The following is a 27,218-nucleotide window of genomic DNA, read 5'->3' on the forward strand; positions in this document are numbered from 1 at the left end:
GTTATCTTTATGGTCATGGTGAAAAGGGAATGCTTTGACTAAAGTCAGTAAAGTAAGTCTCAAATAGTCTATTGAAAGTGTGTAGGGCTAAAAAGATGGTAAAATGTGGCCTCAAGTGAATCTGACTAGATATACAGTTCTATGAATTTATATTTTTTCAATAAATGTTTAATGATCATAGATTGGCCTGTTATTCAGTGAAACCTTTAACCTCAGGATCCACATTTCCGCATGGCTGTCTCTGACGACTGCACAAGGCCGCCATTAGCGATATCATCATCATGGGGTTCAGGGGTTATTACGGCTGCCTGTAGATCAGAACCAGATGTCAACTACTCCTTCTTATTAAAGCTGGAGACAGGAAATAAAGGGAAGTAGAAAACACAGGATTCAAACAACACACACACACCAGTTCTTTGTAAAGGTTATGCAAAGGCCAGACAAGTTTTAGCAGACCAGCACAGGGATTAATTTAGTTACCAAATGACACGATTAGCCTGTCTAATCATTCTGCCTGTTAATGCTGGATGAGTCTCAGCCATAAATAGCTGGTTATCAAACAAGATACAAACAATTTAAACACTTTAAAAATTTGTAGAAATTACCATCATGATTGACACATACTGTAGGTAAATACTACAGCAGTCTTTTAAAGCCACATGGAGAAGCCTTAGGGTAATAATTACTATAGACACGTTTTGTCAAACCTATGGAACCTAATGTTGTCCAACCAGGGATAAGATAGGAACCTACTGAACCATACACTGTTCTTAACTCTAGCATTGTTGGGTACCACAATGATACACAAGCTATGAAATGACTACATACATGTATTGTTGAAATGTCTTTTCAAACTAGATTTGTTATTTTAGTCATTGATGATGAATGTGTTTGGATAACTGCATTTCACTTAATTGATCTGCCAATGAAAATGTCCACTCCTCACTGTCCAGATGCTGGCTGAGAGATATAAGCACTGCAAGGCTTTCCAACAAATTACTTGGCCAAATTAAACAAGCAAAAAACAGTTTTGATAACTTTTCCAAGTAAAACATTATTGAAATAACATGTCACAATATACTATAATTGGCATGGATGTATAGCCTATGTACCCTTCATATCCACAGGAGGCTGCTGAGGGGATGACGGCTCATAATGATGGCTGGAATGGCGTGAATGGAATGATAAACATACGGAAATCATGTGTGTTCGATACTATTCGTTTCACATGAACAATGTCCTTTTGTAGAACACTGGATCTGCTGTTACCAAAACAGTTACAAACACACAAGCACCTCACATATTGAGGATTATTTTAGAGGTGGCGTGTCGCTATGCAGCTTCACTGGTTGGTTACTTCCATATAACTCAATGAGTACATTTGTCTCGTGCTCTCGTGTATTGGATAAGTCAACTGAAGAGTACTTTTAGTCATGGTAAACATGTCATGTCACTGAGTAAGAACAAGTTTGTTTATTAGAAACTCTGGTGTCAGACAAATGTAAAGCAAACTATGTGACAGTTTGTTCAAGGTCATTTGTGCCAATGTATCAATTGTTTCTAGACTATGGTGGTTTAATAAATGTGTGAAATTTAATTTACTGAAGTACAAACATTAGATGGTAATTCATTTATTGCATATTCAAATGTCAAAGTCACACAACCGCAAAATGCATGCAAGGCGCCTCGCAACCTGCCAGCGAATGTTACACAGACCTTCTCACAATACCAATAAAGCAGTTTCCTTCAGGATATTTGTATTTCTAACTTCAATATATACACCTAGATTTCACTTTAACTTAAAACAGTTTCAAATAGCGAGACAAACATTTACATCACACACACACCAATTCTCAGTCTTTCAGGGCATTAGAATAATCATCTTTACTTTTTACAATAAAAATAAAACAGGACATTTGAAATCACCAGGGATGTAGGACGCCTACTAAAAGAGGACATTCATAAGCAATGTGAAGTGTGGGTTTGAAGGTACAGGACTAGACCTCAGAGACAGCTCTAGTGTTACAACTCAGCATTAAACTACACAACTACAGCTACTGTATAGTTAAGCTCTGCAATTTCCCAAAGGTGCTAACAAATTAAGTGCATCTCTTATACATGTCATTCATATTGGATAGGACCTATCCAACCCATTTAGAATTAGGCCTACACCTTCAGCTCCACTTCTTTATTTTTCACACAAAACAAGAAAAACAAAGATTCACTAGGAGAGGACTAATAGGAGGGCTCGAGTGTTGCTGGGCAGACCTTAGTCCAACCTGATCTTCTGATTGGTCATCCTGTAGATGATGCTGTCATATCCTGGGTCCATGTTCCACAGGTTGTATGAGATGACGATAACAGCCAGGGCAAGGATGATCATCAGCCACAGCACGATGTTGAAGATCACGGCATACTCAAAGTTATACTTATAGGCCAGGTTATAGGGACTGCCAGGGTTACTCTGCAGGGGGTGAGAGGGATGTAGAGAAGATTGATATCCATTGAAACCAGATCAATGAATTATGAAGATCCAAATATAACAGGCTTATGATCTGTGTAATAGCATAAATGTACATAGATCTACATATAATTTTTTAAAAAATTAAATGCACTCACAATTTGTTTGGACTCCAGGATTGAGCGAGATTTCCTGGTAAGTGGCGCCTCAAAGTTCTTCACTGTGACAACCTCCACCACCGCGCTGTCACCATAAAGACCAAACAAGTCCTCACCAAACTAAAGCACAGGAAGTTGAGAGAGACGTAGAACAAAGAAACCATGGAAAAACAACAGTTGGTCTATATAAACATAACGAGAGAATGTTTTTATGGTCATCAACACTGAACAAAAATATAAAACACACCATGCATGTAACGAAATCAGTCCATTTAAAGAAATGAATTAGGCCCTAATCTATGGATTTCATGCATATGCATCCGTTGGTCACATACCTTTAAAGAAAATAAAGTAGAGTCGTGGATCAGAAAACCAGTCGGTATCAGGTGTGACTAGGGCTGTGGCGGTCACACATTTTTGTCAGCTGGGGTTGGTCAAGCAAATAACTGTCTATCTCACTGTAATTGACCGTTAATTAAACCCATTTAGCATCTCCTGGCTTCCTACAAGACACTGATGCAGAACTTTGTAACATCTACCTTTTAAAAAGTCTAATAAATCAATGTAATATAGCCTACACATTCACAATAAATCCATGTAATATAGCCCACACCTTCACAATAAATCCATGTAATATAGCCTACACCTTCACAATAAATCCATGTAATATAGCCTGCACCTTCACAATAAATCCATGTAATATAGCCTACACCTTCACAATAAATCCATGTAATATAGCCCACACCTTCACAATAAATCCATGTAATATAGCCTACACCTTCACAATAAATGCATGAAATATAGCCCACACCTTCACAATAAATCCATGTAATATAGCCTACACCTTCACAATAAATGCATGTAATATAGCCTACACCTTCACAATAAATGCATGTAATATAGCCTGCACCTTCACAATAAATCCATGTAATATAGCCTGCACCTTCACAATAAATCCATGTAATATAGCCTGCACCTTCACAATAAATCCATGTAATATAGCCTGCACCTTCACAATAAATCCATGTAATATAGCCTGCACCTTCACAATAAATCCATGTAATATAGCCTGCACCTTCACAATAAATCCATGTAATATAGCCTGCACCTTCACAATAAATCCATGTAATATAGCCTGCACCTTCACAATAAATCCATGTAATATAGCCTGCACCTTCACAATAAATCCATGTAATATAGCCTGCACCTTCACAATAAATCCATGTAATATAGCCTGCACCTTCACAATAAATCCATGTAATATAGCCTGCACCTTCACAATAAATCCATGTAATATAGCCTGCACCTTCACAATAAATCCATGTAATATAGCCTGCACCTTCACAATAAATCCATGTAATATAGCCTGCACCTTCACAATAAATCCATGTAATATAGCCTGCACCTTCACAATAAATCCATGTAATATAGCCTGCACCTTCACAATAAATCCATGTAATATAGCCTGCACCTTCACAATAAATCCATGTAATATAGCCTGCACCTTCACAATAAATCCATGTAATATAGCCTGCACCTTCACAATAAATCCATGTAATATAGCCTGCACCTTCACAATAAATCCATGTAATATAGCCTGCACCTTCACAATAAATCCATGTAATATAGCCTGCACCTTCACAATAAATCCATGTAATATAGCCTGCACCTTCACAATAAATCCATGTAATATAGCCTGCACCTTCACAATAAATCCATGTAATATAGCCTGCACCTTCACAATAAATCCATGTAATATAGCCCACACCTTCACAATAAATCCATGAAATATAGCCCACACCTTCACAATAAATGCATGTAATATAGCCTGCACCTTCACAATAAATCCATGTAATATAGCCTGCACCTTCACAATAAATCCATGTAATATAGCCTGCACCTTCACAATAAATCCATGTAATATAGCCTGCACCTTCACAATAAATCCATGTAATATAGCCTGCACCTTCACAATAAATCCATGTAATATAGCCTGCACCTTCACAATAAATCCATGTAATATAGCCTGCACCTTCACAATAAATCCATGTAATATAGCCTGCACCTTCACAATAAATCCATGTAATATAGCCTGCACCTTCACAATAAATCCATGTAATATAGCCTGCACCTTCACAATAAATCCATTAAATATTTTAGACAGGTCTAACGCAGCATGATATGAAGAAAATGTAGTCTATTTCAGAAGAACAGAATAGCATACTGAGTTGTCCTTACGGTATGTTAGGTCGTGATCTAGCTATAACATATGGCTGTGGGCTACACTAGGTCATTTAGCAGAGAAGATCTGCTTAGAATTCGGTGGCATTATTTTACATTATTTCATAGTATGAAGAATACAACTGAACAAACCTGAATAAAATAGAATGTATATTTTCTCCAAACAATTTGTGACTATTCTGTGTTTAACGGTTAACGAATAAATAGGTACTATTATATGCTTAATTCAGAGTTATTAATGTAACTTTAGTTGTTCTACAAACATTGGGCTATACATTTTATTTATAATATATTGTAAGGCTGCATGATGTGACTAATGTGGATTTGAAAAAAGTTGCTTGAAAGGCATCAGCTCTGCTTTTTTTTGCGCAGGTTGTACACACTTCATCAGTCTCTCGTTCACAATTTCACAAGCACTTAATAACACCCTAATGCACACTAAAAAAAAATCAATGCCTTTTGCAGTCAGTGACCATTGTGCCCTTGTCTGCGTCAGCCAACAGATGAGTAGGCCTAACAAACAGCAGAAGCTCTAGCCTATGTCAACCTACTATCCCCTATAGTACAAAAGTTGACCTATTCTATTCTGAGGGAGGAATTAATAATCCAAACAGTCTGGAACAGTTGGTGATACAATAGATCCCAAATTAATACAACCACTAGCATAAAAAAATGCTTTTATTATAAAGGTGCATTTCACACTGTATGTCTGCCAGTTAGTGTCACGCCTTGGTCATTGTATTTTGTGTTTTTGTTATATATGTTTGGGTAGGCCAGGGTGTGACATGGGTTTATATTTGTTGTATTCGTATTAGGGTTTGTATTATTTGGGATTGCGGCTGATTAGGGGTGTGTCTAGTTAGGCTTGGCTGCCTGGGGCGATTCTCAATCAGTCAGGTGCTTGTCGTTGTCTCTGATTGAGAACCGTATTTAGACAGCCTGACTTTCGCGTTGTATTTTGTGTGTGTTTTTGTTCCTGTCTTAGTGTTGTAGTCACCAGATAGGCTGTAATAGGTTTCACGTTTCGTTTGTTGTTTTCATATACAGTTATTTCATGTACCGCGATTATTTTCATTAAAGTCATGAGTAACCTACACGCTGCATTTCGGTCTGACTCTCTTCATACAACAGACGAACATCATTACAGAAACACCCACCACTCACAGACCGAGCAGCGTGTGAACTGGCAGGAGTTAAAGGACAACGTTATGGACAGCAGAAGCATGGAGTATACGACGTGGGAAGAAATCGACAGGTGGGCGGCCGACCTAGAGAGAGTGCAGGCGCCCGCCTGGGATTCCCTACAGCAATGCGAAGAGGGCTATAGACGTATGGAGTTGAAAAGGAAAGCACGGCTATACAGAGCGAAAACCGAAAGTAACAGGGGAAAGCGCAGAGAGAGAGAGTGGCTGAGTCAGGAGTCCTGAGACCTGAGCCTACTCTCCCTGTTAATCGTGAAGAGCAGTTGCAGTGGGAGAGACTGCACCATTTGGAGATTTGGACATGGGAGGAGGAATTAGACGGTAAAGGACCCTGGGCGCAGCCGGGAGAAAATTTCGCCATCCCAAGGAGGAAATAGAAGCAGCTAAAGCGGAGAGGCGCAGGTATGAGGCAGCACGGCGACGCGGTTGGAAAACGGAAAGTCACCCCAAAAAATGTATTGGGGGGGGGCTTAGGGAGAGTATGGCTGAGTCAGGAGATAGACCTGAGCCAACTCTCCTTGTTCATCGTGAGGAGCCAAGTAGGAGACCAGAACCAGAGCCAGTGTTAGAGGTGAGCGAAGCAGAGACTGTGAAGGAGTTAATGGGGAAAGTGGAGTGGAGTGTAATGAGGGAGTTGCTAGCTGGGTGCTATAGATATAATATTTGTCCAACGGATCATGTCGGGGATTTGATAGCACCTGAGTTAGCGCTCTATATTCAACCTGAGGTGCGTGTTAGTCAGCTGGTGAAGTTGGTGCCAAGCCTCACGCATCAGGCCTCCTGTGCACATCCCTAGCCTTGCACGTCCTGTGCCTACACTGCTCTCAAGATCTCCAGTACGCCTTCACGGCCCGGTCTATCCAGAGCCACCTCTACACACCAGTCCTCCGGTAGCAGCTCCCCACACCAGGCTTCCTGTGCGTGTCCTCGATCCAGTACCACCAGTTTCAGCACCACGCACCAGGCCTCCAGTGCGCCTCGCCTGTTCAGCGCAGCTAGCGCTTTTCTCCTCTCCTGCGCTGCCGGAGTCTCCAGTCTGCCCAGCGCTCCCAGTCGGCCCAGCGCCCCCAGTCGGCCCAGCGCCGCCAGCGCCCCCAGTCGGCCCAGCGCCCCCAGTCGGCCCAGCGCCCCCAGTCGGCCCAGCGCCCCCAGTCGGCCCAGCGCCCCCAGTCGGCCCAGCGCCGCCAGTCTGCCAGGATCCGCCAGAAGTGCCAGTCTGCCAAGATCCGCCAGAAGTGCCAGTCTGCCAAGATCTTCTAGATCGGCCAGACAACCTGAATCATCCAGTTCCACCAGCCAGCCAGGATTTACCGGAGCCTACTACCTGCCTGAGCTTCCTCTCAGTACTGGGCTGCCCCTCTGTCCCGAGACGCCCCTCTGTCCCGAGACGCCCCTCTGTCCCGAGACGCCCTCTGTCCCGAGACGCCCCTCTGTCCCGAGACGCCCCTCTGTCCCGAGACGCCCCTCTGTCCCGAGACGCCCCTCTGTCCCGAGACGCCCCTCTGTTATGTGGGGATCAGGGTGAGGACTATTAGGCCATGGTCGGCGGAGAAGGTGGACTATCCCAGGACGCGAAGGGGAGGAACTAGGACATTTATGGAGTGGGGTCCACGTCCCGAGCCAGAACCGCCACCATGGACAGACGCCCACCCGGACCCTCCCTATGCTCTTGAGGTGCGTCCCGGGGTTCTGTCACGCCTTGGTCATTGTATTTTGTGTTTTTGTTATATTTTTGGGTAGGCCAGGGTGTGACATGGGTTTATATTTGTTGTATTCGTAACCTACACGCTGCATTTCGGTCTGACTCTCTTCATACAACAGATGAACGTCGTTACAGTTAGGGTCTACACCCCTTGTAAAGCGGATTAATGTGCTTCATTTTAAGAAGTTATTTGGCCACTTTAGTTGTGATACATAGCTTATGAAAACATATAGGCCTATGGGCCAGGCTACATGAGGTGTGCAACTACGATTAGAAAAAGTTGCAAAAAAAGGCATTGTTTATGCTGGGCATCATTCACAAGTGATAAAATATCATTCACAAGTGATAGGCTAATATAGTCACCCATCAGACTATTCTTGATTTAATCTTTTCTTCACATATACTAAATAATAAGGGAAATGTGTTTTGATTTAGAATGGACCGTTATCATGCAAGTCTCAAAACAGTGCCGGCGGGAAAAATGCACTTAAATAGCAAATGGAGAACGCTTTTCCCATGGTTCATTTTCATGCCAGCCAGGTAGCTGGCCGGGCACGAACTCCTGTTGTAAAGAGAAGCAATCTGCTTAATATTAGGAAAGTTGAGAAATAAATATATTAGGCCTAGCTTATATAAAGCTGATGGGATCGTCTTCTTTTTAGTAGAGGCCATCACTTTGTTCTCATGCAATTGCATAGCAGAGAGAAATGTTGCGCAACATGAGCTCATAGCCTTTCATGAAGTGTTTGATTAGATTATCAGTTACATTGATGTCAGAGTGACAATAGAGTACTGAGTACCAGGCAGTTAGCAAGTTTGGTAGGCTACTAATGACCATCAACAGCATCACTCACGTGGAATTTGACTGCCTTCATGACAGGTGACCGCCGGTGTGGCAGTAATACGGTCACCGCAACAGCCCTAGGTGTGACCACCATTTCCCTCATGCAGCGTGACACATCTCCATCTCAGAGTTGATCAGGCTGTTGATTGTGGCCTGTGGAATGTTGTTCTACTCCTCTTCAATGGCTGTGTAAAGTTGCTGGATATTGGAGGGAACTGGAACATACTGCTGTATACATCGATCCAGAGCATCCCAAACATGCTCAATGGGTGACAAGTCTGGTGAGTACACAGGCCATGGAAGAACTGGGACATTTTCAGCTTTGCATTATCATGCTGAAACGTGATGGCGGCAGATGAGTGGCACGACAATGGGCCTCAGGATCATCACGGTATCGCTGTGCATTTAAATTGCCATCAATAAAATGCAATTGTGTTCATTGTCTGCAGCGTATGTCTGCCCATACCATAAACCCACCGCCACCATGCACTCTGTTCACAACATTGACATCAGCAAACCGCTCACCCACACAAAGCCATACTGCCCGGTACAGCTGAAACCTGGATTCCACCTTGAAGATCACACTCCAGAGTGCAGGTGGACATCAAAGGTGAGCATTTGCTCACTGAAGTCGGTTACTACGCCAAACTGCAGTCAGGTCAAGACCATGGTGAGGACGGCGAGCACACAGATGAGCTTCCCTGAGACGGTTTCTGACAGTTTATGCAAAAATTATTTGGTTGTGCAAACCCACAGTTTCATCAGCGGTCCAGGTGGCTGGTCTCAAACGATCCCGCAGGTGAAGAAGCTGGAGATCCTAGGCTGGCATGATTTCACGTGGTTTGCGGTTGTGAGGCCAGATGGGCGTACTGCCAAATTCTCTAAAACGAAGTTGGAGGTGGCTTATGGGAGAGCAATGAACATTCAAGTCTCTGGCAACAGCTCTGGTGGACATTCCTGCAGTCAGCATGCCAATCTGTGGCATTGTGTTGCTATGAGAGAAAATCCCAAAAATGTGCAGTTATCTTGGCAAAGGAGAAATGCACACTAACATTGATGCAAAATTTCAGAGCTCTTTTATTTCAGCTCATGAAACATGGGACCAACACTTTATATATTGTGTTTATATTTTTGTTCAGTGTACATAAATTGATTTTACAACCATAAGCCATTGTCTTCTGTACTTGGCCATTTAGGAGTAAGTCACACCACTAAGACATGTTATGAATACAGTATGGGCATTCCCCCTTGTGCTTACCTTCTGTAGGACATTGGCCAGAATGGCAGTGGCGTCTTGGTACTGAGAGGAGTCCTGTCCGTAGCGGCGGCCCAGCTCCTCCAGGCCAGACAGCTCCAGGGAGTACAGGTCAGGGGAGTGGTCCTTGGCCAGGTGCCTGTGTCTCTGCAGCTACAGGAGTGTGGGGGGGGGGGTAGACGACCAACATTAGCCGCTAATGAAGAAGCAGAACATGCTGTGAGGCTCTGGGGATGGCACTGCTGTGCTCAGATTTAAATAATCCAATGCCCCTGTGCCCAACAAATGATATATTCAAATCAAAAATCAAATCAAATTTTATTTGTCACATACACATGGTTAGCAGATGTTAATGAGAGTGTAGCGAAATGCTTGTGCTTCTAGTTCCGACAATGCAGTGATAACCAACAAGTAATCTAACTAACAATTCCAAAACTACTGTCTTATACACAGTGTAAGGGGATAAAGAATATGTACATAAGGATATATGAATGAGTGATGGTACAGAGCAGCATACAGTAGATGGTATCGAGTACAGTATATACATATGAGATGAGTATGTAGACAAAGTAAACAAAGTGGCATAGTTAAAGTGGCTAGTGATACATGTATTACATAAGGATGCAGTCGATGATGTAGAGTACAGTATATACATATGCATATGAGATGAATAATGTAGGGTTAGTAACATTATATAAGGTAGCATTGTTTAAAGTGGCTAGTGATATATTTACATCATTTCCCATCAATTCCCATTATTAAAGTGGCTGGAGTTGGGTCAGTGTCAATGACAGTGTGTTGGCAGCAGCCACTCAATGGCCTTCCTGTAACATCGGGTGGTGTAGGTGTCCTGGAGGGCAGGTAGTTTGCCCCCGGTGATGCGTTGTGCAGACCTCACTACCCTCTGGAGAGCCTTACGGTTGAGGGCGGAGCAGTTGCCGTACCAGACGGTGATACAGCCCGCCAGGATGCTCTCGATTGTGCATCTGTAGAAGTTTGTGAGTGCTTTTGGTGACAAGCCGAATTTCTTCAGCCTCCTGAGGTTGAAGAGGCGCTGCTGCGCCTTCTTCACGACGCTGTCAGTGTGAGTGGACCAATTCAGTTTGTCTGTGATGTGTATGCCGAGGAACTTAAAACTAGCTACCCTCTCTACTACTGTTCCATCGATGTGGATAGGGGGGTGTTCCCTCTGCTGTTTCCTGAAGTCCACAATCATCTCCTTAGTTTTGTTGACGTTGAGTGTGAGGTTATTTTCCTGACACCACACTCCGAGGGCCCTCACCTCCTCCCTGTAGGCTATCTCGTCGTTGTTGGTAATCAAGCATACCACTGTTGTGTCGTCCGCAAACTTGATGATTGAGTTGGAGGCGTGCATGGCCACGCAGTCGTGGGTGAACAGGAAGTACAGGAGAGGGCTCAGAACGCACCCTTGTGGGGCCCCCGTGTTGAGGATCAGCGGAGAGGAGATGTTGTTGCCTACCCTCACCACCTGGGGGCGGCCCGTCAGGAAGTCCAGTACCCAGTTGCACAGGGCGGGGTCGAGACCCAGGGTCTCGAGCTTGATGACGAGCTTGGAGGGTACTATGGTGTTGAATGCCGAGCTGTAGTCGATGAACAGCATTCTCACATAGGTATTCCTCTTGTCCAGGTGGTTTAGGGCAGTGTGCAGTGTGGTTGAGATTGCATCGTCTGTGGACCTATTTGGGCGGTAAGCAAATTGGAGTGGGTCTAGGGCAGTGGTTCTTAACCTTGTTGGAGGTACTGAACCCCAACAGTTTCATATGCGCATTCATCGAACCCTTCTTAATTGAAAAAAAATCAAATTCAAAACATAGGTATATATTTGACTGGTGCACAAAATGAACCGTGCATCAACATCACTGTGTTCAAAGAACAAAATCATCAAAACATTTTCACACAGATTATCATTTTCACACAAAAACAAAAACATAATAATGAATATTTACTGCAAATCAGTGTGACTTCTGCTGTTGCCTTTCAGAGTCCAGTTCAGAAATGCGCAGCTTCACCTTGGCAAGTGCCACTCTCATGTCATTTTCGCAACAAAGTCTGTTCCTTTTCTTCTTTTTTATGTCCAGCATCCTCAAAAAGGATTGCTCGCAAAGATATGTTGTAACAAACGGTATGAAAATCTCCAGAGCTTTCTTAGCAATAACAGGGTACGTTACCATTTATTGACACCAAAACGTTGAAAGCGTTGTTGTTCTGAAGAGTTGCTGTTGAACCTGGCTCTGCTGAATTTCAATGATTTCATCGAGGTATTCATCATTGACATCTGTTGTCTCAACACTAAACGTGAACGGCTGTCTCACCCATGCTGGTGTAACGGATGTGAAACGGCTAGCTTAGTTAGCGGTGTGCGCTAAATAGCGTTTCAATCGGTTACATCACTTGCTCTGATGCCTTGAAGTAGTAGTTCCCCTTGCTCTTGTGGAGCGATGGGTAACAATGCTTCGAGGGTGAATGTTGTCGTTGTGTACAGAAGGTCCCTGGTTCGCGCTCGGTTATGGGCGAGGGGACGGTTTAAAATTATACTGTTACACTGGATATGACTCTCTTGTAGGGAAGTATCTGTCGAGAGACTTTGCAAGCTCATCTAAGTGCGTGGCAATTGCTTGCTTCAGTTCAGCGGGTACAGAAATGTCTCCGATTCCAGATACATCTTCGATCTTACTTACACAGTCGTCCAGCGGGGGAAAGTTTGCGAAGTTATTGTTCTCTGTTCGTCGTTTCCATAACGGTAGCTTTTTTTGAAAAGCCTTCAGGTTTTCCTCCGCTTCGATGATGTTGACTCCACCGCCCTGCATCTTTTGATTGAGATGATTGAGAGCTGCGAAGATATCGGCCATGTACGCTAAAATGAGAATGAACTCAGAATTTTTGAAGCAATCTGCATGACAATGTTGGTGCTCTTGCAAAAACAGGGCCAATTCCACACGCACGGCAAAAACACGATTCAGCACCTGTCCCCGGGATAACCACCTAACGTTAGAATGGTACAGAAGTACCTCAAATTCAGAGCCCATTTCTTTACACAGCTCACTGAAGATGCGATGCCGCAGAGCACTAGTTCGCACATAGTTCACGCATTCCACTACAATTTTTAATACTTCTGCCAGTTTTGGAGGCAAGGTTTTTGTTGCCAACGCATGCCTGTGCAGAATACAATGCGTAACAATGATGTGTGGTGCATCGGCTTTCACTAGCGCACCAAAACCAGACTGCAGAAACCATATCCCACGAAAGACTGTTGTCTTTGAAGAAGTCATCCACAAGTTTCTTCACATCGGCTGCCTTAGTTGTTGTTGTAAGAGGCTTACAAAATAAAAATTCTTCCTTTATCACGTCGTCTTTCACATAGTGCACGAATAGATTGGAAACCTCTGTGGTCTCGTCGAGTTGAAGGCTGAATTTTGCCGGACTTGAAATCAGATCTGCAACTACTTGAGCCAAGATGTCTTTGCTCATGTCCTCTATTCTGTCGCTGATGGTGTCATTTGAAAGAGGAATTTGGGATAACTTCTGCCTCTTTTCCCAGCATGATATTCGCCATCTTCAACACAGCTGGTTTTATGAGTGTTTCACCAATGGTGTGTGGTTTGCCCTGCTTTGCGATCAGGTAAGCAACTTCGTACGATGCTGTGAGGATCGGTTTGTTGATGGGTACAAAGCCGAGAACAGGCAGAGTAGCCTTTTCATCGAATCTGGCTCTCTTCACTTTGAATTCAGCGAGCGTTGTGTTCTTGTATTTTCCATCTCCATGCAGCTTAAGGAAGTGTTCTCTTAGTTTTGCCGGTGCTAGACTAGAATTGCTCAACTTGGCATTGCAAATCATGCAGTTAGGACACTGACTCCTATCACGTTCGGTTATACATGTAAATCCATATTGTACATATTCGTCCGACCACTTTCTTTTTTTGCTCGACATAGTAAGTATGAAGGGATAAAAATATTAAGAAAGAAATCACAAGACGTACCATCACCACAGTCACAAACTGAGCGCACCAAATTCCCTGCAGCACAGATAGGCCAAGCGATGTATCTTGATCACCTGCAGCCAATGATGGCCAAGCGGAGCGTGTCATCATGAATCATATGAATCGGATGTTTGTCTTGACCTCCGCCGAACCCCTGAGACTGACTCACCGAACCCCTGGGGTTCGATCGAACCCAGGTTAAGAACCACTGGTCTAGGGTGTCAGGTAGGGTGGAGGTGATATGGTCCTTGACTAGTCTCTCAAAGCACTTCATGATGACGGAAGTGAGTGCTACGGGGCGGTAGTCGTTTAGCTCAGTTACCTTAGCTTTCTTGGGAACAGGAACTATGGTGGCCCTCTTGAAGCATGTGGGAACAGTAGACTGGTATAGGTATTGATTGAATATGTCCGTAAACACACCGGCCAGCTGGTCTGCGCATGCTCTGAGGGCGCGGCTGGGGATGCCGTCTTGGCCTGCAGCCTTGCGAGGGTTAACACGTTTAAATGTCTTACTCACCTCAGCTGCAGTGAAGGAGAGACCGCATGTTTTCGTTGCAAACCGTGTCAGTGACACTGTATTGTCCTCAAAGCGGGCAAAAAAGTTATTTAGTCTGCCTGGGAGCAAGACATCCTGGTCCGTGACTGGGCTGGGTTTCTTCTTGTAGTCCGTGATTGACTGTAGACCCTGCCACATGCCTCTTGTGTCTGAGCCATTGAATTGAGATTCCACTTTGTCTCTGTACTGACGCTTAGCTTGTTTAATAGCCTTGCGGAGGGAATAGCTGCATTGTTTATATTCGGACATGTTACCAGACACCTTGCCCTGATTAAAAGCAGTGGTTCGCGCTTTCAGTTTCACGCGAATGCTGCCATCAATCCACGGTTTCTGGTTTGGGAATGTTTTTATCGTTGCTATGGGAACGACATCTTCGACGCACGTTCTAATGAACTCGCACACCGAATCATATTTTCATCTGACGCAATACGAAGCATGTCCCAGTCCACGTGATGGAAGCAGTCTTGAGTGTAGAGTCAGCTTGGTCTGACCAGCGTTGGACAGACCTCAGCGTGGGAGCCTCTTGTTTTAGCTTCTGCCTGTAGGCAGGGATAAGCAAAATGGAGTAGTGGTCAGCTTTTCCGAAAGGGGGGCGGGGCAGGGCCTTATATGCGTCGCGGAAGTTAGAGTAACAATGATCCAAGGTTTTACCACCCCTGGTTGCGCAATCGATATGCTGATAAAATTTAGGGAGTCTTGTTTTCAGATTAGCTTTGTTAAAATCCCCAGCTACAATGAATGCAGCCTCAGGATAAATGGTTTCCAGTTTGCAAAGAGTTAAATAAAGTTCGTTCAGAGCCATCGATGTGTCTGCTTGGGGGGGGATATATACGGCTGTGATTATAATCGAAGAGAATTCTCTTGAAAGATAATGCGGTCTACATTTGATTGTGAGGAATTCTAAATCAGGTGAACAGAATGATTTGAGTTCCTGTATGTTTCCTTCATCACACCATGTCCCGTTAGTCATGAGGCATACGCCCCCGCCACTCTTCTTACCAGAGAGATGTTTGTTTCTGTCGGCGCGATGCGTGGAGAAACCCGTTGGCTGCACCGCATCGGATAGCGTCTTCCCAGTAAGCCATGTTTCCGAGAAGCAGAGAACGTTGCAGTCTCTGATGTCCCTCTGGAATGCCACCCTTGCTCGGATTTCGTCAACCTTGTTGTCAAGAGACTGGACATTGGCAAGAAGAATGTTGGGGAGTGGTGCGCGATGTGCCCTTTTTCGGAGTCTGACCAGAACACCGCCTCGTTTCCCACTTTTTCGGAGTCGTTTCCTTGGGTCGCTGCATGCGATCCATTCCGTTGTCCTGTTTGTAAGGCAGAACACAGGATCCGCGTCGCGGAAAACATATTCTTGGTCGTACTGATGGTGAGTTGACGCTGATCTTATATTCAGTAGTTCTTCTCGACTGTATGTAATGAAACCTAAGATGACCTGGGGCAATAATGTAAGAAATAACACGTAAAAAAAAACAAAAAACTGCATAGTTTCCTAGGAACGCGAAGCGAGGCGGCCATCTCAGTCGGCGCCGGAAGTATTCAGAGTCTTACCAGGGCAGTGATGTCATGTAGAACCTGGACCTCAGACAGGAAGAGCAGATCAGCCTATAGGGAGAGAGAAAAGTCAGAGGTCAACATTTGAAGTGGTCAAGTGTTCTTGTTCACTTTTACAGAGGGACACAGACAGAACTAGCACTATTTATGCATGTTAGTGTTGCATGGTATACCGGTACCACGGTAATATCATGGTATCAAAACGCCATGATATTTATGATAGCAACATTTTAAAACGCCGTAGTAACGTTTCATATGATACAGAGCTAACTGCTGGGGCAGTTATAAAACATGTATTAAGTCAGTTTATAAATTGTAAAAAATATTTAAATTAAGCAACAGCAACTAGTCTCTTGTATGTGCCGTTCCAATAATGTCCACTTGACTTTCATGGTCCTCTCATGGTAGCAGTGATCTGCCAGCCGTATCCCCCATCATTTACATTTGAGTAATTTAGCAGATGCTCTTATCCAGAGCGACTTACAGTAAATAGTGAGTGCATGCATATTATACCTTACTCGTCCCCAAGTGGGAATCAAACCCACAAAACTGGAGTTGCAAGTGCCATGCTCTACCAACTGAGCCACACGGGACTCACCTGCATCACTCACCTGGGGGGGCGGATGCAGACCCTGGTAAGTCTTCTGTTGTTACATTTGATACATTGGAGCAGCACTCAGAGCAAGCTAAGTTTATATGCCGTATATCATTTCCTCCCTGGTATAACCAACAGCACAGGCCAGTCATAGGCTTTACAAGTCTGTTGTCACACAGCAGTGCCAGAGGAAACACTGTGACAGTCATGCTTGCAGCGTTACAGCTTAGAGAAACAGCTCGTCTTTGCTCAAACGGGAACAAATATGACTCATTATCAGAGCTACCCTTTTTTCTTCCTTGCGTTTTAAACTAATCCCATGCCGCTAATTGCTTTGACAACATTTCAGTCATGTTACCTAGCTAGTTAAGAACCTGGTAACAACAGCAGCAACCTGGTAACAACAACAACAACCTGGTAATTTGACACTAGGTCTAGGCAAATTTGATTGGCACAGGAAGAAAGGAAAAGTGTCTGCTACTTTTGAGATGTGCATCAAAGGTATGAGTCATATGGTCTAATGTAAGCCTAAACTATCACACAGTTCTTTCTGGTACTCCTTACATTCTGCTTGGTGTCTAAACATTTTTAAAGTTGGGAGCAGTGTGTATGTGTGGGGGAGAGATAGAGTGTGTTTATGAGAGAGTGTGTGTGAGGGAGGTAGAGTGTGTGTGTGTGTGTGTTTTTGAGGGAACAGAGTGTGTGTGCGTGTCTGAATGCATGTTAACTGAAGAGTAAAGACGGTTTAATGCAGTGTTTTCCCCCTTACTGCTACAATGAAAGCAGATTATGTATATTCCTTCCTCCTATTCCTCCAGCCAAATCACAGGTAGGCCTTTCAAATATCAGCCAATCAGCCATTCTACACAGTATTCTATTATACAGCTAACAGTGTGAAGTTAAATTCAATATGTGTATTGAGTAGAAGTGGTAAAATCAGTGAGTTTGTTTTGCACATGCTCGTAACGTTTAGAAAACGGGAATACGTGTTGGGGGACGGGGCAAACAGGACGCTAGGCTACTGAATTTTCTACCCTGTTGTATTGCGATACTAGTCAGTAACGTGATACTTGGCCTGGTATCATTAGTATTGTGACGAGACTAATGCATGTACCTCAGCATTGCGGCTGAGGGAGTTGAGTGGCAGGGAGGCGAGCACAGAGCCATCCTGGGAGAGACGAGCACGAATCTGCTGCAGGGTCACAGGCAGGTCCTCAAACACAGCATTGGCCTTTCCCAGCATGTACAGCCTCTGTAGACACACATACACAGGATAACATTACCATGACCTGCACATACCCACCCCCTGTATAATACAACACAGCGACACACACTCAGGTGCTCATCCAATAATGTGCTGGTGTATACAGTACCTCCTCGCTAGGGGCCAGCTGGAGCACCACAGGAGTGTCCTCAGCAAAGAGCGTGTGAACCGTCTCAGCCACACTGTCCAGGGTGAAGGGCACCGGCTGCAGGAGAGGGAACAAGGGATAAGTTATTAATAGAGCTTCTGTGAAGAATCTGATTAAAAGGAATCTCGCACAACTTTGCTACTCCCCAAACACCACCTTACTGATTGGAACTCTGGTCACACTCACATTCTCCAGGGGGTAGGAGGCCACACTCTGGGGCAGGGCCAGGCTGTCCACCCCCCGCACCACCACCAGCACGTTGGCCCTGGGACGCTGGAACAAAGGACCTGCCCGGAGGCCTGGCCAGGAGAGATCCTACACACACACAGACACAATACACAAGATTTTAGTATATAATATACAACAAAATAGGCTTGCGCACCTGCACAACAATTGGATCAGTGTGTGTACCTCCTGGACAGAGAAACCCATAGTTAGAGCCACCATATCTGGAATCTTCTCCCCTGATATTGGCCAGTCTCCCTTTTGGAAGGACACATACTCAGGGGCCTGCAATATGGTGAGGCTGTCCCCCTGAACACCTGAGGAAAAACAGAAGGAACAAATCTATAAACAACTTCCAATAACGTCTAAACAGCAAAGGTCAGGGGACACCAGGGCCACATACCTAGCTATATCATAAGACTATAGAGGTTAATCTAGGTCGGTTCTGACAGTATAGTGTTGCTATTTGGTCCCACTTGACTGTTAATTAAAAACAGCGAATTACACTGTTTTATGGATGGCAGAGCCGGGCAACAGTAGCTAGTTAGCCGGAGTCTCGTGACTGGGAAAGCAGAATAATGTTTGAGGAAGTTGAGTGAATCAGATATTGGTATGCCGTCTGTCACATGATACTGAACTGGCTAGTTGCTCCCCAGAGAGTCTGGTTAGTTTGACAGCTAAAAATGAACCGATGGATGGCTAGATATTGTTGTTGAGAACGACAAAAGGGGTCAAACTGCGGGAAATGGCTCACGTTAGCCGGCGATTATGTCGTCCCACTCCCAGCTGGTGCGGGTTGCTGTCTGTCAAATTGACGTTAGCTAGCTAGCATCCTAGGGCAATTAGGCCCAACAAGCAGTATCTACTCATTATACAACCATATTTAAAGTGGAAAAACATGGCTTTCCACAAATGATTGCTTACTATCTTTCTATCAACAGGATTGGAAGTGTTTTTCCAAATCGGATTATCATTTATTCAGCAGTAACTAGCTAGCTATTTCCTGTATTTAGCTAGCTATCAATTTCAAGCAGAGAACTCTCTACTAGTAACAACGTTATCTGCATGAGATCATTTCCAGAAAACCATCTAGATCAGTAGGTAAATAATCAGAAGATTTCCATCTCTTATACCTGACGTAAAAGCTGAGCAGAAGATAAGCGCTACGGTGAATACAGCCTCCATCCTTCCGCGATTTTCCAGCGACATCTTTCTCCTTGCTCTAACGTCAATCAACTGACTCGCTTGTCACGAACGTGGTAGCAATGCATGATGGGTATGAATTGGTAATCTGCAGAAATGACATTGATTGATTTCTGCAATTATTTTAATTGTATGGCTATTGCAATATGGAGCTGCTTGTCTCCGTACCACAAGCAGGGGCTATTCCACAAGCAGGGGCTATTCGATATACTGTAGTACAGTGGTCACCAAGCTTTTCTGAGTCTAGATCACTTTGTGAGTCAAAATGCAAACCGAGATTTACCCCTCAGATTTTGTATACAATATAAAACATGTTAATCAATGCCACATTAACCAATTAAAAACAGTTCTGTAGCAATGATGTTTGGGCAGTAGGCTATAGGCCCAATACATTAGCACTGCATATTGGCTGTGCATCAATTGCCCTGCAAATGTTGTTCTTTTTAGATTTAGATTTAGATTTAGATTTTGAAATTATATTGAAAAAAATGTAGGTACAGTAAATGATCACACTATTAACATATCACTTGTTGTATTACTTGTGAGGCACAGCTGAGTGTGCATTTAAAAAAGCGGAGCCTTTTTCGTGGCCTGCATTTGATGGTCAGTGTGAGGCGAGGGGGGGGGGGGTAGTGTCATTCTGACTATTTTCGGTGAGCCGGTTCATTTGGCTCCCAAACGGTTAAAAATGCTTTAAATTTTTTTTAAATCTACATAGAACCATGAACAAATTGCAAACCTCAAAAGGTAGGCTACCATTGTGTAATGAAATGTGTGTTCAAATACATTTAACCTGGATTCATTATTACATATCCTGGGAAATCGCACACATTCACCCTCTTTAGAGAATTCTTTTGTAAATCATCTGCAGAAAAACGTTGTTTTGAGTTCAAAAAGCAGTTGTAGCAGTATGCAAATTATGGAGCCAAATCGAGCGGCGATGAGGCTGCCTCTCATCCGGCTCACTGACATGTCCCTCCGCTCATATTTATTTATTTTATTTTTTATTTCACCTTTATTTAACCAGGTAGGCAAGTTGAGAACAAGTTCTCATTTACAATTGCGACCTGGCCAAGATAAAGCAAAGCAGTTCGACACATACAACGACACAGAGTTACACATGGAATAAAACAAACATACAGTCAATAATACAGTATAAACAAGTCTATATACGATGTGAGCAAATGAGGTGAGATAAGGGAGGTAAAGGCAAAAAAAGGCCATGGTGACAAAGTAAATACAATATAGCAAGTAAAACACTGGAATGGTCGATTTGCAATGGAAGAATGTGCAAAGTAGAAATAAAAATAATGGGGTGCAAAGGAGCAAAATGTATTAATTAAATACAGTAGGGAAAGAGGTAGTTGTTTGGGCTAAATTATAGGTGGGCTAGGTACAGGTGCAGTAATCTGTGAGCTGCTCTGACAGTTGGTGCTTAAAGCTAGTGAGGGAGATAAGTGTTTCCAGTTTCAGAGATTTTTGTAGTTTGTTCCAGTCATTGGCAGCAGAGAACTGGAAGGAGAGGGGGCCAAAGAAAGAATTGGTTTTGGGGGTGACTAGAGAGATATATATAAACCTGCTGGAGCATGTGCTACAGGTGGGAGATGCTATGGTGACCAGCGAGCTGAGATATTCCTCGATAATAAAAAATACACAATCTTATCGGAACACTTTTCTATACTCATTCAGTGGCGATTTTAGTATTTAAATATTGATGGCGCAACAAACCCCAAAAAGTGTGGGACGCATGTCAGCAAAGTCACAACACAACACTAAACAATACATTAATTGCACTATAACGGTGACAAACGGTGCCCATAGGGCCTACATAAAGCTGTCCCAACACCTTACCACTGCTACACCTGCCAATCAGCGGAGCCTTGTCTGGCTGAGAAACAGTTCATTCAGACTCATTTACTGCCTTTAAAAAAACACAGCTGATCTGGCTGACTTGCTTAAACAATTGTGGTTTCTACTTACAATTGAGATGTACAAGCTATGGCATAAGGGGATGACAAACGGATAACAGACAATCCGTAATTTTGATTAAGACATTAATGAGTGACCAGGTGGCGAATCGCATCTCTGCATTTCTGGCAGACATATCAGTGTGGATGACGGATCACCACCTCAAGCTGAACCTCGGCAAGACGGAGCTGCTCTTCCTCCCGGGGAAGGACTGCCCGTTCCATGATCTCGCCATCACGGTTGACAACTCCATTGTGTCCTCCTCCCAGAGCGCTAAGAACCTTGGCGTGATCCTGGACAACACCCTGTCGTTCTCAACCAACATCAAGGCGGTGGCCCGTTCCTGTAGGTTCATGCTCTACAATATCCGCAGAGTACGACCATGCCTCACACAGGAAGCGGCGCAGGTCCTAATCCAGGCACTTGTCATCTCCCGTCTGGATTACTGCAACTCGCTGTTGGCTGGGCTCCCTGCCTGTGCCATTAAACCCCTTCAACTCATCCAGAACGCCGCAGCCCGTCTGGTGTTCAACCTTCCCAAGTTCTCTCACGTCACCCCGCTCCTCCGTTCTCTCCACTGGCTTCCAGTTGAAGCTCGCATCCGCTACAAGACCATGGTGCTTGCCTACGGAGCTGTGAGGGGAACGGCACCTCAGTACCTCCAGGCTCTGATCAGGCCCTACACCCAAACAAGGGCACTGCGTTCATCCACCTCTGGCCTGCTCGCCTCCCTACCACTGAGGAAGTACAGCTCCCGCTCAGCCCAGTCAAAACTGTTCGCTGCTCTGGCCCCCCAATGGCGGAACAAACTCCCTCACGACGCCAGGACAGCGGAGTCAATCACCACCTTCCGGAGACACCTGAAACCCCACTTCTTTAAGGAATACCTAGGATAGGATAAGCAATCCCTCTCACCCACCCCCCCTTTAAGATTTAGATGGACTATTGTAAAGTGACTGTTCTACTGGATGTCATAAGGTGAATGCACCAATTTGTATGTCGCTCTGGATAAGAGCGTCTGCTAAATGACTTAAATGTAAATGTAAATGTAATGAGTGTGCTAGGATGGAGTAGTCAGTGTAACTATTTATTCAGCTCTTTTGAAATGTCAATTTTTTAATTTTTTTATTTTACCTTTATTTAACCAGGTAAGCTAGTTGAGAACAAGTTCTCATTTACAACTACGACCTGGCCAAGGTAAAGCAAAGCAGTGCGACACAAACAACAACACAGAGTTACACATGGAATAAACAAGCATACAGTCAATAACACAATAGAAAAAAAGAAAGTATATATACGGTGTGTGCAAATGGCGTGAGGAGGTAGGCAATAAATAGGCCATAGTAGTGTCATGACGTCGCCCTCTTTGAGTACAGCGAGCACCATTCCCCGCTCTGTGCTTCTACAACCAGACTGCTGTGGTCAGAGGTCGTAAATTCCTGAGAAGACCTCATGGACACACAGTTATAGAGAGTAGTTTTTCATGGAGACAAAGGAAAGAATTCCTCACAATCAAATGTAGACCGCATTATCTTCCAAGAGAATTCTCTTCGATTATAATCACAGCCGTATATATCCCCCCCCAAGCAGACACATCGATGGCTCTGAACGAACTTTATTTAACTCTTTGCAAACTGGAAACCATTTATCCGGAGGCTGCATTCATTGTAGCTGGGGATTTTAACAAAGCTAATCTGAAAACAAGACTCCCTAAATTTTATCAGCATATCGATTGCGCAACTAGGGGTGGTAAAACCTTGGATCATTGTTACTCTAACTTCCACGACGCATATAAGGCCCTGCCCCGCCCCCCTTTCGGGAAAGCTGACCACGACTCCATTTTGCTGATCCCTGCCTACAGGCAGAAGCTAAAACAAGAGGCCCCCACGCTGAGGTCTGTCCAACGCTGGTCAGACCAAACTGACTCTACACTCCAAGACTGCTTCCATCACGTGGACTGGGACATGTTTCGTATTGCGTCAGATGAAAATATTGACGAATACGCTGATTCGGTGTGCGAGTTCATTAGAATGTGCGTCGAAGATGTCATTCCCATAGCAACGATAAAAACATTCCCAAACCAGAAACCGTGGATTGATGGCAGCATTCGCGTGAAACTGAATGCGCGAACCACTGCTTTTAATCAGGGCAAGGTGTCTGGTAACATGTCCGAATATAAACAATGCAGCTATTCCCTCCGCAAGGCTATTAAACAAGCTAAGCGTCAGTACAGAGACAAAGTGGAATCTCAATTCAATGGCTCAGACACAAGAGGCATGTGGCAGGGTCTACAGTCAATCATGGACTACAAGAAGAAACCCAGCCCAGTCACGGACCAGGATGTCTTGCTCCCAGGCAGACTAAATAACTTTTTTGCCCGCTTTGAGGACAATACAGTGTCACTGACACGGCCTGCAACGAAAACATGCGGTCTCTCCTTCACTGCAGCCGAGGTGAGTAAGACATTTAAACGTGTTAACCCTCGCAAGGCTGCAGGCCCAGACGGCATCCCCAGCCGCGCCCTCAGAGCATGCGCAGACCAGCTGGCCGGTGTGTTTACGGACATATTCAATCAATCCCTATACCAGTCTGCTGTTCCCACATGCTTCAAAAGGGCCACCATTGTTCCTGTTCCCAAGAAAGCTAAGGTAACTGAGCTAAACGACTACCGCCCCGTAGCACTCACTTCCGTCATCATGAAGTGCTTTGAGAGACTAGTCAAGGACCATATCACCTCCACCCTACCTGACACCCTAGACCCACTCCAATTTGCTTACCGCCCAAATAGGTCGACAGACGATGCAATCTCAACCATACTGCACACTGCCCTAACCCACCTGGACAAGAGGAATACCTATGTGAGAATGCTGTTCATCGACTACAGCTCGGCATTCAACACCATAGTACCCTCCAAGCTCGTCATCAAGCTCGAGACCCTGGGTCTCGACCCCGCCCTGTGCAACTGGGTACTGGACTTCCTGACGGGCCGCTCCCAGGTGGTGAGGGTAGGCAACAACATCTCCTCCCCGCTGATCCTCAACACGGGGGCCCCACAAGGGTGCGTTCTGAGCCCTCTCCTGTACTCCCTGTTCACCCACGACTGCGTGGCCACGCACGCCTCCAACTCAATCATCAAGTTTGCGGACGACACAACAGTGGTAGGCTTGATTACCAACAACGACGAGACGGCCTACAGGGAGGAGGTGAGGGCCCTCGGAGTGTGGTGTCAGGAAAATAACCTCACACTCAACGTCAACAAAACTAAGGAGATGATTGTGGACTTCAGGAAACAGGAGAGGGAACACCCCCCTATCCACATCGATGGAACAGTAGTAGAGAGGGTAGCTAGTTTTAAGTTCCTCGGCATACACATCACAGACAAACTGAATTGGTCCACTCACACTGACAGCGTCGTGAAGAAGGCGCAGCAGCGCCTCTTCAACCTCAGGAGGCTGAAGAAATTCGGCTTGTCACCAAAAGCACTCACAAACTTCTACAGATGCACAATCGAGAGCATCCTGGCGGGCTGTATCACCGCCTGGTACGTCAACTGCTCCGCCCTCAACCGTAAGGCTCTCCAGAGGGTAGTGAGGACTGCACAACGCATCACCGAGGGCAAACTACCTGCCCTCCAGGACACCTACACCACCCGATGTTACAGGAAGGCCATAAAGATCATCAAGGACATCAACCACCCGAACTACTGCCTGTTCACCCCGCTATCATCCAGAAGGCGAGGTCAGTACAGGTGCATCAAAGCTGGGACCGAGAGACTGAAAAACAGCTTCTATCTCAAGGCCATCAGACTGTTAAACAGCCACCACTAACATTGAGTGGCTGCTGCCAACACACTGTCATTGACACTGACCCAACTCCAGCCACTTTAATAATGGGAATTGATTGGAAATGATGTAAATATATCACTAGCCACTTTAAACAATGCTACCTTATATAATGTTACTTACCCTACATTATTCATCTCATATGCATATGTATATACTGTACTCTACATCATTGACTGCATCCTTATGTAATACATGTATCACTAGCCACTTTAACTATGCCACTTTGTTTACTTTGTCTACACACTCATCTCATATGTATATACTGTACTCGATACCATCTACTGTATGCTGCTCTGTACCATCACTCATTCATATATCCTTATGTACATATTCCTTATCCCCTTACACTGTGTATAAGACAGTAGTTTTGGAATTGTTAGTTAGATTACTTGTTGGTTATCACTGCATTGTCGGAACTAGAAGCACAAGCATTTCGCTACACTCGCATTAACATCTGCTAACCATGTGTATGTGACAAATAAAATTGGATTTGATTTGATTTTATTTGAAATCCTTCCACCTCACAGAACTTGAGGTGCGAACAAATTTCATGTTCCAGAGAAAGTGTAAAAGATCAGTGAAGAATCCAGCTACAAACTGGTGCGTTTGTCACAACTTGGCAAGCTCAAGAGAGACGGTGTGGCCACATTTTGATTTGACATAATTTTATCTGTGGCCAATGACCTTGAGCCTTCTTGAATGGGCACTTCTAATGTAATTCTATGGTAGCACCCAAGGGGCTAGAATTTTTAGGTCTACCCTTAGACTTGGCGGTGACGTAGTGTCGCCATGAGTGACAGAACACTGGGCCAATCACGGCGCAACACTCCATATTTTCTGCTGGCTTGTCCCACCACCACAGAAAGCAATGAGCTAGGCTGAAACAACTGCATTTTGGAGCTGCCTTACTCAAGAAAACAAAAAAGAGACCATGTTTGTATGCAGCTTTATTAACTCAAGTTCTACCTTCAGAGTTCTACCTTCAGACACATGAAAGGGTTCAAAATGGGAACGCTTTGCCTCCCCAGCGCTAGGACTGCTGAATCAAGTGTGCCTACCACCAACAGCGCGAAACGAATAAAACAAATAGGAACACAAAGCTTTATCATTGTTTATTTTACAGAAATGTTAGGTGATCGACGAGGAATGCCTTGGAGATCGATCCGTGGTTGGGTGCCCGCTGAGGTAGTACATGTGTTCACGTTCTCTTCACCTGTAATACCAAGTACATCCACTGAGTGGGGGTATTTGAACATACATAAACCAACCAGGGTCCATTTAGGCCAGCGATTGGCAACTCCAGTCCTCAGGGGCCAGAGTGTTGTCACTTTTTCCGCCATCCCTAGAAAACACAGCTGATGAAACTAATTGTGTTCTAGAGTAAAGATCATGATTAGTTGATTATTGGAGTCAGGTGTGTTAGCTGGAGTTGGAGCAAAAGTGACACCACTCTGGCCCCAGAGGACTGGAGTTGCCATCCCTGATTTAGGACTACTAAGGATGTAATTCCAAGGATTTGTGAATGTCAGGGTCATATTCTGAATGTAAAGTCATTTTTATTTAATTTTATGGTCAGCTTTATCCCATTTGATGTTCAATCATTTGCTTTCATTGCAAACTTGTCACCTCCACAAAACAGTATCTATGAAAGCTGTGTGTTTATCCAGGCTGTTGGCTTAATTTGGCTTAAGGGAGTCTCGTCTTGTTCTTGATTAGGCTACTGCATCTCCCCTCCACCCCCTTATCCTTGAGCATTCAGGATGGGGCTCAGAACGGTCTAGCTACATTAAACAAGTATTCAGGTATGTGTGCAGGTGAAATATTGAAGCGGCCCAACTTTTCCACCAACTCTCTGGAGGTTTTTGTAGGTCGAGACAGATTGGGTCTAGAAAAGCCAGGGAGATATATGCCTTATGTCCAAAGCTTAGATGGGTCCATGTAAGCCCTCCAACAATAATCACACAATGAGAAGCAAAACACTCAGAATAACATTCTC

The 27,218-nt window shown here is 44.5% G+C and overlaps 1 protein-coding gene across 1 annotated transcript; it reads right to left on the bottom strand.

Annotated features, from left to right (window-relative positions):
• Positions 1-1,615: 1,615 nt before the first annotated feature.
• On the bottom strand, positions 1,616-19,496 carry LOC124045457 (renin receptor-like). Its single transcript, XM_046364765.1, has 9 exons — positions 19,340-19,496; positions 18,393-18,523; positions 18,168-18,296; positions 17,943-18,038; positions 17,684-17,821; positions 15,972-16,025; positions 9,867-10,016; positions 2,620-2,739; positions 1,616-2,464 (listed from the first exon to the last, which is right to left on the bottom strand). The coding sequence occupies exons 1-9, from the start codon at positions 19,413-19,415 to the stop codon at positions 2,270-2,272; spliced, it is 1,089 nt and encodes a 362-aa protein (XP_046220721.1). The 5' UTR covers positions 19,416-19,496; the 3' UTR covers positions 1,616-2,269.
• Positions 19,497-27,218: the final 7,722 nt, after the last annotated feature.

Source organism: Oncorhynchus gorbuscha, linkage group LG01 (genome assembly GCF_021184085.1).
Source record: "Oncorhynchus gorbuscha isolate QuinsamMale2020 ecotype Even-year linkage group LG01, OgorEven_v1.0, whole genome shotgun sequence".
NCBI classification, from domain to species: domain Eukaryota; kingdom Metazoa; phylum Chordata; class Actinopteri; order Salmoniformes; family Salmonidae; genus Oncorhynchus; species Oncorhynchus gorbuscha.

Excerpts from the sequence above, each read along its gene's own strand:
- LOC124045457 (XM_046364765.1), bottom strand. The coding sequence starts at position 19,415 with ATGTCGCTGGAAAATCGCGGAAGGATGGAGGCTGTATTCACCGTAGCG. Across the intron at positions 10,017-15,971 it reads TACATGACATCACTGCCCTG|CTGCAGAGACACAGGCACCT; the intron begins GTAAGACTCTGA and ends ACACTCCTGTAG. Across the intron at positions 2,465-2,619 it reads TCCTGGAGTCCAAACAAATT|AGTAACCCTGGCAGTCCCTA; the intron begins GTGAGTGCATTT and ends CACCCCCTGCAG.